Source organism: Uranotaenia lowii, chromosome 2 (genome assembly GCF_029784155.1).
Source record: "Uranotaenia lowii strain MFRU-FL chromosome 2, ASM2978415v1, whole genome shotgun sequence".
NCBI lineage: Eukaryota > Metazoa > Arthropoda > Insecta > Diptera > Culicidae > Uranotaenia > Uranotaenia lowii.
The window spans coordinates 198828488-198839500 of record NC_073692.1 but is presented as its reverse complement, the minus strand read 5'-3'; the positions used below and the strand labels follow the sequence as shown (position 1 = coordinate 198839500).

General features: G+C 41.3%; 1 protein-coding gene across 1 annotated transcript; it reads left to right on the top strand.

Moving 5' to 3' along the window:
• Positions 1–9548: 9548 nt before the first annotated feature.
• On the top strand, positions 9549–9995 carry LOC129742249 (uncharacterized). Its single transcript, XM_055734125.1, has one exon. It carries the CDS (start codon positions 9549–9551, stop codon positions 9993–9995), a length of 447 nt encoding a protein of 148 aa, XP_055590100.1.
• Positions 9996–11013: the final 1018 nt, after the last annotated feature.

The following is an 11013-nucleotide window of genomic DNA, read 5'->3' as shown; positions in this document are numbered from 1 at the left end:
TTTCATTTGCTAATAGCTCGTTAACTAGTTATTGGATATTGAAAATTTTGATAGCATTTTGTTGCCTGTAAAAAGTACTATTTGACCTATTTTTTTCAAAATTTAAAATTTACGCGTTTTTGAGATATGTACGATACAAGAGAAAAGGAAAAAAATCATTTTGCACAGTTTCCTTGAAAATACGTCATTATCAAATTGATAGCTGACAAAACCGTTGATTATTCAAAGAATTACTAAGTTTTTGTGGTGGATAAGTATGCAAACACTGTAAAAATGTCCACAAAGTTCAAATCAAGCATTGGAGTAAAGCACAGGATCGGCAACTACGTTTGAGGGTCATCAAGGAAGTCAAGTCTCATACCAGCATTTTTAATTTTCAATAAACGAAAAACTAAGGGTAGATCGCTGAAATGTCCAAAACAATTTTCTCCGATAAGCTGAAAGTGTTGCCTAGTAATGACTCATTGAAATCCAACCTCAAACAACCATTTTTTGATAGTTCCAAAGCTCTCAAGCTGTAAAACCGGTACCGAAAAAAAAACGTTCAAAAATGTGGTCAAAAATAATCAAATTTGTTCATTTCGAAACAACTGTATCCACTAAAATGCTTCCAGTTTCTAGTTTCCAGAAAACTATTGGACCAAAAAGTATCAGAAATTGAAGAAGGAGGGTGAAGCCACCTAAAATATAGATTTTACGAAGTATAAGTTGGAGAAACTGATCAATTCCATGACTGAAAAAAGTGTGCGCCGGTCAATGGGAGATATTAATAATAAAGTAGAAATTTCTTTAACAAATAACGGTAAATATTTTTTTTCAAATTTTTTCATAAAAGATCATAACATTACCTTCTTTTTCTTCATAGAAAGTATTTCGTTCAAACGAATGGTTTTTTAGATACAGGCATTCGTAACTGTCCCATTTCTAAAAGAACTAAGCTTTAGCAAAAGGGTTCAAAGTAAATTAGATCGTTTGTCCAGAAAAAAAAATTCATAGCTTTATCCACACTTCACAGCTTAAAGTCTTAAGGTGTACACACCTCAGGTGAAAATGAATATGAAAGATCTTAGTCAATAACTCAAAAAAGTCTTTGAAACGTGGTGGAATCAATGGGGACTAGTAAAAAGCTGACTTTTGAATCGGTCTCAGTGTTTTAAACGTTTTGAAGGTTTTTTTTTATTTCGATTCCTCCAACAGGTAAAAATTTCCATAGGGAAAGTCGAGGAAATCGAAATTAAACATTTTTAAAAGGTTTAGACCACTGGGAAAAGTTAAAAAAAATCATCTTTTAACTATTCCTCATCGATTCCACCATGAGCCAAAGCCAATATGTGTCGCTTTTTTGAGTAATTGACAAACACGATTTTTCATTTTCATTTTCACCTGAACTGTACCGTGACCTTTACAAAGAGCTTTTTGAAATACATAAAAATGAAAAATAGTATCAGGTGATATAGTTATGTTTTCTAAAATTGATAAGAATCACATTTTTAACAACTGGTTTCGGTGATAGAAAACAGAAATATAATGTAAATAGAAAGGTTTTCAATCGGAAGTTGAATGGAAGGAAGGAAGGATACAAAATTGATAGATGTAAATAAATTATTCTAGAAGTCAGCTAGACAAGAATGTTCAGACAAACAATGTTACAAAATTGGTGATAAATTATGCTTAAGCTGAGGTTAAGCGAAAAAGATGAAGGAAAAGAAATCGTGGCTTTCGTTGTTGTGGAGATAAAAACGAACAGGAAACGATTGCAATTCTAAGAATGATAGACTTCTTCGAAAAAAAACTACATAAATCCGAAATCTTATGTCCAATCATCTTACGCAGAGTGTCGAAGTGCAACGAACTATTTAACTCAAACCTACACATAATTCTACACGAGAGCGATGAAAACTAAATGATAGACCACACCGACTGCTAATCATATTGTACATAGTTCGATTGTGATTGAATGCTTTCGTTATCATAAAGCTAAAATGGAGAAATACTAAAGGTTTGTAGAATAAGTTCGCGGATAAAAGAAAATCAAATAGAAAAAAATATTTTGTTTTATTTGACTTTTGAAAGAAAACTCCTTAAAGACGAATTAAAAAAACTTCATTAAAAATCTAATTCTACACGCAAAATAATCTGCATGTCGTGGCTACGTGAAAAACTACCTATATCAAAACAGCATAAGAATATAGCTACAAAAATGTTTGCTGAGAGCACCCGGGCGAACTTGACACCACTCTTTTCGAAGGAAATACGTATTTTCAAGAAAAAAAATATCACGAGGATCAGTTTTAAAGTTCCTTTAGTATTAATTTTTCAGAAAAAAAAGATCTCTTTATCATATCCTATTTCTGTAAGGAATATTTAAAAAAAAATCCAACTAGGTTCTCAAGTGAAGAATATATTTTAATTTTTGAATGCTGGAAAATAAGCTTTTATGATCGTTAAATCATCTTGATCTATTATGTACGTACAGCAACATGATGTACACATTGTCCCACTTGTTGACTAGGGGCGAACAGAGCACCATTGATCGGGGTACGATGAGCATTTTCTGCCATAGATTCTATCAGCGAATTCGACTCGATGAAGTCAACTAAATTATAGAGCTACAGGTTGAACAGTTTACATCTGACGGTAAGGTATCGAAAAGGTAATCAGAAGACTCGAGTTCGATTCCTCATCGAGACGATTTTATTTTGCATTTACCGTTCATGCCCCTATAGTGACTGATTTTTAGCATCGGCAAATAAATTCAATTTAAGTGGAAGTAAACTAGTTACTACAAAACACACGTGCAACCGAGCTTTGTTTACGTAAATAATCCGATATTTTTAATTTCTTAATCATTTTGCGTGTTATTCAATCAAAATATAAACCATACTTCAAATTAAGGCTTCTTTGAGCAATTTTCAAAGGATATTCTAAAATTTGGCTCTGATATCTGATTTCAGATTTAGTTTTATTATACTGAATCTTATTTTTTTCTGATTCTTATTTCTTAATCCGATTTCTTATTCTGATTTCTGATTCTGATTTCGAGCCTGATCCAGATTTCTGATTTCTGAAGTATGATTCTAATTTCTTTAATCTGATTTTTATATGTATAGTCCACATTAGTTAATCGAAAATGTTTATGAAAATTTGCTGAACAGTGTTCTCGATCAAAACAATACATTTTTTCCTCAACCGGTTCCAAGAGATAATTTGAAGCGATGAGAGTTACGGATTTCGTGAGCGAATATTTAATCCAGAGAGGAGAGGCGCTATATTATTCGAGCAGTTTTTGAGAGAATAACTTTTCGGCGGAAAGTTAGCTAAAAACAGAGGTAACTCGCTCTGGACCATATGAGTTTTTAGAGTAACCGCTGGATCATTTCGTAAGACATCGTGGCGATCGTGGCATTGAACCAAGAATTCGTAATTTGTTCGGAAGGATGCATATCTCGGAGTTGGACCATCATCAGCCGGTCGACTGAAGCAGACAGACAGAGGTGGGCAGAAGAGTAGGGACCTCTCAGAAACATTACAGGTTGAAAGGGTTAAGATAAGGCACACAACTCAAACCGCTCGAATAAGGCGTCGTCGTTGCCTTGCGCTATCTGTGGGTATATGGATGGTCCGGTCATAAATGGAATGGTAATAATGCGCGAGGATCGGAAGAGTGAGAAAAACAAAACAGCAAAGAAAGGATCGCGAAAACTTCAAACCAATCGAGATGTATCGATAGTAGAACGTGAGTGAAACGAGTTGAAGTTGAAACTTTTGATTTGAGGCGTGGAAACGAAATAAAAATTAAGTTTATCGAAAGTACCTACCTACGTTTTTTTACTCCTTAGCGAAAAGTGATTATAATCGTCATAAATGTGGCAAGGTAGGAAAAACTTTCTTCGAGCTCTGGTGTTAATATAGGTCGATTACCAAAGTTTGTTTTATTGATATGTGCATGTATAATTAGTTTTCAAAATTAGGTGTGCAGCATTGTTCATGGTTTGTCAAATAGCTCCCAAAATGTTCTTTTCAAATTTTATAAATATATGTCCTTTTTAATTTTTTTGAATAGCAAATTGATATGTATTTTAACCATAGAAGTCACCACGGTACCACTTGTTGGAATCTTTCTTGATACTGTCTGGGTCAGTTTATGTTAGAGTTTTCAAAGAACGAAGCGGCTGATGATAAAACAAGCCTTGGAATCGTTAGTCAATCAGTTAAAGATTTTTTTTTTGTTTCGATTATAGTCGTTTTACCATGTTTATGGCATTCGCAACTTCATCAGTTAAAGAGAAAATAAAAATTAGTATTACTATGTCAATCATCGAAACAAGTTGTTTCTCTCAATCTTCTAGAAGATTGTTGAGGATGGACGGAAGTCGATTCCGCATTGAAAAGATGAGGAGCGGAGGATACGAGCCCTGGAGGTTCAAGACCGAAATGCTCCTGATTCGAGAAAACCTTTGGAAGATTGTGTGCGGCGTTGCATCTGAACCTGCTACGGAAGTCTGGAACAAGCACTTCTCTGAACGGACCGAAACGAAACCGGAAGGAAGGCTGTCTGTAACTCCTGTGGAAATTCGGGTAGTTTCAATCGGAATTGCCCCGGAGCACCTGCCCAAGGAGAGCGCCCGAGAAAAGGGACGAAAATGCATCCGAAACCGAAATGGAAGACGGCCAAAGCAAATTCAGTCGCATTCACTGCACGCAACGAAACAGAACAGAAGCGTTCCTGGATAGTAGATTCGGGTGCCACATATCAAATGTGCTCGAATTGAAAATTTTTTGACCGAACTGCGAAGCTGTACAAGTTTTACGATCACCTTGGCGCGAGACGTCCGTGGGGTATCGGAACCGGTCATCTGTTTGCATACGCTGGAGCGATCCAAGAAATTGACCTATCCGATGTGTTTTACGTCCCCGATTTGGAATCAAACCTGATTTCAGCCGGAAAACTCACGAAAGGTGCGGAAGTTCTTTTCACGAAGCAACGAGGCTGCGTTACCCAATGTGGCGGCCGTGTAGCAGCTGTAGCAGACAAGATTGGCGGTTTGTTTGTTTTAAAGACTCCGGAGGAGAATTCCCATCAAGCGTTCCTACATCTGAAAAACTGTATCCACAGTTGGCATCGAAAGTTGGGTCACTGTGATTGTGAAGAAGGCATTTCCATTAGCAAGTGTGATATTAAGAAGACGTGCAAGTGCTGTGTGGAATGTAAAACGGCGCGCTTGCCATTTCCCCCGAAAGCGCAGAGAGAATCGTCAAAACCTTTGGACCTCATCCACACCGATATTTGTGGTCCTTTGAATACAACTTCGATTGGTGGATCAATATATTTTTTGACGATGAACGATGACTTCAGTAGTTTCACGGAAGTCTATTTCTTGAAGCGGAAGTCCGGGGTGAACGAGAAGATTCAAGAGTACGTTACAAAAGAACGAAACCGATTTGGTCGTAATCCAGTGATAATTCGCTCCGACCAGGGTGGCGAATTTTAGGCGGAACTCAGTTCACTGCTACATATTCCCCGCAGCAAAATGGAGTTGCTCAAAGGAAAAACTGAAGCCTGGTGGAGATGGCACGCTGTTTGATTCAAGATGCCAAGATAGGTTCGAATTATGGTTTTGGAAGGCGCCGAGCTATGCAGATCTGCATCTTTTTGGTTGCACTGCTTACGTTAAAGTCCCATAGCCGCAGCAGAAGAAGCTAGATCCAAAAGCCTTGACGGCTCACATTCATCGGCTACTCAAGTGAAAACAAGGCGTTTAAGTTTGTCGATTCAAGTACTGACCAAGTTGTGATTAGCCATGACGTCCAATCAATAGAAATGGAACGAGATAACTTATACCGTATTTGTTTATGCCGAGTGTTGCACAAGTGTTGCACTGGTGCACCACTAGGTGCTGTCAGACTTTTTGTTTATTCGGACAGTGTTGCACTGGTTTTGACCTGGTGTTGCACTGCCATCGGGCGGTGTTGCCCCGAAAATGTTGTCAGTGTTGCGAGAGAGCGTGTGAGTGAGTGAGGTAGCAATACACTGGCGACGATTTGTGTTTGTTTTTATCGGGTACGGTGGAACACTGAACGAGAGGTGACGATGTGAAGACCGTTTATCTGAACGGGGAGCTCAAAGAGATGGTCTACAAGCAGCAGCAGCCTGGTTACGAAAAGGATGGCGAATGGCCTTAAGCAAGCAGGTCATGTAAGGAATAAGAATATGGACAGCGTTCTGAAGCAGCCCGAGTTCAAGAAATCAGCCAATGATCCTTGTTTGTACGTGCAGGAAAAGGATGGAAAGTCAATTTGTTTCGTCGTATACGTAGACGCTATGGTTATCTATTAGAATAGTAAGCACTGATCGAATTATGATGATCGTAGCAATCTTAAAAATGTAACTAGGCGTAACCAATCAATACAATTTTCACTCTTGTTTGAACTCTCTTAAAAGCAAGTCACATTTAGTCCTTGCTCCCCACATCTCCTAATAGGTTATTGGCCTATTGTGAAGAGTTTTTCAGCAAGATTTTCAAGAAGTGAAACCAAATCGAAATGGCTTCAAGTTCTTCAAGCGATTCCTCAAGCGGAGCTGAAAACAACGCAGTTCAGAATTCGGCGAGTTTTCCTGGCATCGAACGCCTGATTGGTCGCGAGAATTGGGCAACCTGGAAGTTTGCTGTCCAAACGTTCCTGGAGCTCGAAGACCTGTGGTGTGCCGTAAAACCGAACCAGAATGAGGACGGAACATTAGAGGCTGTCGATTTCGCGAAGGATCGCCGAGCAAGAGCCAAGATTATTTTGCTTCTTGACCCAATCAACTAAGTGCATGTCCAAAATGCACCAACGGCCCGGAAAGTTTGGATTCAGCTGGAAAAAGCCTTCGAGGATTCTGGATTGTATCGCCGAGTGACCCTTATCCACAAGCTCATCAAGACCGAACTTTATTCGTGTGGATCAATGGCCGAATACGTCAACCAGATCATTTCCACCGCCCACCAACTCAACGGAATCGGTTTCGTCCTGTCGCAAGAATGGATCGTTGACCGCTACCAAGAAAGTAGTAAGTAGTGTTCCTGTTAAGAAAAAGAACGAGAATCCGAAGGGTCCCAGGTGCCAGAAATGTTCGAAATACGGACACATCGCTTAGGAGTGCCGATCAGCGCGAAAGGAAAACGCATTTTGTTCTGTCCTTTCCGCGTTTTCCTCGGCAAACGACGACGATTGGTTCTTTGACTCGGGAGCCAGTGCACACATGACCAAACAACGGAATTGGCTACAAAATTTGAAACCGTCGCGAACAGCGAACAGTGGTTGTATGAATATTATTACAACTGGTGAAGCGATTTTGCAACCGACGTCCAATGCAGGTCCAATTCCCGTGAGCGACGTCCAATTTCTACCTAAACTTTCTGCAAATCTGCAGTCACAACGATGATCGGCAGTCACAACGATGATTTATTCAAGCTGGAACAACGGAAGCAGGAAACCGGAAGCGCGTTATCCTGCGCAGCCGCTGCTAGTCTTGATATTTGGCATCGGAGACTAGGTCATCTCAATATTCAAGGCGTACGTAAGTTGGTGACCTCTTTGGCAAATGGCGTCAAAATTACTGACGAAATCTTCGAGGACTGCAAGATTTGTCCGATGGGTGAGCAGTGTCGGAACCCATTCAGCAAACAGGGAAGCCGAGCTACCGAGATTCTGCAACTGGTACACACAGACATCTGCGGTCCAATGGAGGTCAAGTCCCTAGGTGGCGCTCGTTATTACATCGTGTTCGTCGACGACAAGAGCCGCCGGATGTGGACATATTTCCTGAAGTCCAAATCAGAAACCGAAGTCACTGGAATTTTCAAGCAATTCCACGTCATGGCTGAATCTGGAAAGAAGCTGAAGGTAATTAGATCTGATAATGGACTTGAATTTACCAACGCAGGCTTCCAGGATTATCTGAGGACACATGGCATACGGCATCAACGAACGACTGCGTACACTTCGGAGCTGAATGGCATGGCTGAACGAGCAAACCGGTCCCTGGTTGAGCGGGCGCGCTGCATGTTGTTTGAAGCAGGATTGAGCACACCGTTTTGGGGTGAGGCCGTGTCAACCGCAGCCTATTTGATGAACCGGTCTCCAACGAAAGGTCACGATGTCACTCCAGAAGAAGCCTGGTCGGGAAAGAAGCCGGATCTTTCACTTATTCGCATCTTTGGTACAACGGCGATGATGCACATTCCCAAGCAAACTAGGAAGAAGTTTGATCCCAAGTCGGTCGAATGTGTGTTAGTTGGGTTCGATGAAAACACGAAAGGCTATCGTCTGTACAACACCAAATCCAGGTCGATAGTAGTCAGTCGAGAGGTCCAACTCATCAACGAAGCGAAAAGTGAACGCAAGCCGCCATCCCAGGAAGTACGAAATACAACGGTTACTTAACTGGATCCAGAAGAGAGTATTCCGTTGTCCCCTATTCAAGAAGTTGGTCCTACTCCTCAAGCCGATGATGACGACGAGGACGATTTCAACACGGACTACGACACAGCTGCTGGTTCCGAGAATTCATTAGCTGAAAGTGATTCCTCCAATGAAACTGTAACTGACGTGACCGGGCTCCCACCACGACAATCTTCAAATCCGTCTTGGTCACAGACGTTGAGGCGCAGCGGTCTGGAGTACAGACTTCCAGGCAAGTATAATGAATTTGTCCTACCGAGCAAAGGTTTGCCGTTTCACAATCCTCAACGGATAGATGATGGCGAAGGTCCTGCCAACGAATGCCCCGATTCGTTCAGTGGTGTGGCAACATCCATCGAGGTGGAGATACCTACAGACGACCCGGTGACGCATCAAGAGGCTTTATCCCGCGATGATTCCGATCGCTGGAAGAAGGCGATGGTCGAGGAATACGAGGCCCTGATGAACAACAACACCTGGACGTTAACGGATCTCCCGGAAGGTCGGAAGGCGATAAAATGCAAGTGGATCTTCAAGACGAAATACGATGCAGCCGGGAACATCGACCGTTACAAGACGAGGTTGGCTATAAAGGGCTACTCACAGCAAAAGGGGGTGGATTATGACGAAACATACTCTCCTGTTGTCCATCATAGTTCGCTCCGGTACCTTTTTGCCCTGGCTGCCTAACACAACATCGACGTGGACCAGATGGACGCCATCGCCGCTTTCCTGCAAGACGAGATGGAGGAGGAGATTTATATGGAGCAGGCCCCCTGCATCCAACACTCAAGCCGAACGAAGGTGTGTCGCTTGAACAAAGCGCCCTATGGCCTGAAACAATCCAGCCGGATTTGAAACATCAAGCTAGACGCAGCATTGAAGAAGATGAATCTGAAGGCTTCAGGGTACGATTCATGTCTCTATCACCGGATTAAAGATGGCAAAATTCTCTTTGTTGCTATCTATGTGGATGACCTAGCAACGACAATCAAACTATAAATGAGCTCAAAAAGAAACTTAGCAGCGTTTTCCACATGAAGGATCTCGGGCCAGCAAAAAGTTGTCTTGGTATTAGAGTTACACGAACCAAAGACTCCGTGATGCTGGACCAGGAAGCATATATTGGAACTGTACTCAATCGTTTCAATATGAACGATGCGAAGCCTGCGACGACCCCGATGAACAGCGGAGAGAAGCTGACCAAGGAACCAACACCGAAACCCGAAGATGCGGAGCAGCTGAAGAAAATCCCTTATCAGGAAGCCGTCGGAAGCCTGATGTACCTCGCACAGTGTACCCGACCGGACATCCTGTTTGCAGTCAACAAGCTAAGCAGATTCAACACCAATCCCTCTCTCAAACACTGGGAGGCCGTCAAACATCTGCTGAGGTACCTGAAGGGAACTGCGAAGTACAAGCTGCGGTATACGAGGCAAGGCGAATCGAAACTCATCGGTTACTCCGACGCAGATTGGGCCGCAGATCTCGACGATAGGAAACTCACAAGCGGATACATTTTCCTATTACAAAGCGGGGCCGTATCCTAGTGCTGCAAGCGTCAAACTATGTTGGCACTCTCGACCTGCGAAGCCGAATATATGGCACTTTCAGCTGCCGTACAAGAAGCCTGTTGGTCGTCCGGACTTTTGTCTCAGTTCGATCAACCGGGAGCAATGGAGCTGAGATGCGACAACCAGAGCACCATTTGCATCGCAAAAAATGCTGGATACACACCTCGGACGAAGCACATCGATATCCGGCACCATTTCATCCCGGACGTGCTGGATCGCAAAACTGTGGCAAGTTGCTGACGGATTGACAAAACCCCTGCAGCGGATCAAACTGGAGCGGAATCGAATCAAGATGGGTATCCTGAAAATATCAAAATGAATAGATCAGCTTAAGGAGGAGTATTAGAATAGTAAGCACTGATCTAATTATGATGATCGTAGCAATCTTAAAAATGTAACTAGGCGTAACCAATCAATAAAATGTTCACTATTGTTTGAACTCTCTTAAAAGCAAGTCACATTTATTCCTTGCGCCCCACATCTGCTAATATTATAGCTTGTGAAGACGAGAAGCAGTATGAAGATTTGATCCAATCATTAAACCGATTCTTCACTGTAACATCGCTAGGAGATATTCGCCATTTTGCAGAATTGGGATTAAGTCGAACAAAAGTCATTCAACAATTGGTGCAAAAATCGTTTTATTTGTCAGCTGAGTAATATTCAAGGTATTTTGTATTATTTTTTCACTTATCTCACATCTCAGATCTCAAATCACACATATTTGGAGTTTTTCATAAGGATGTAGGTTAGATTGAGTTTACAATTTCTTTGTTCACTCTGATCTCTGATTTATTTTGATTCTTTTTGTAACTTCCTACAATATTTTATTTCTGTTTAAATGGGAAGCTATGTTTCTTTATCATGGTATATTTTTATTTCGTCTGCTTATTTTTAAATCATAACATTCGAATAACTTCAATTCAACAATAAACAAAGTCCATCAGCTCGCGGGAATAGCCACGAAAACCTGCAAAACATTTCCATGTTCCCT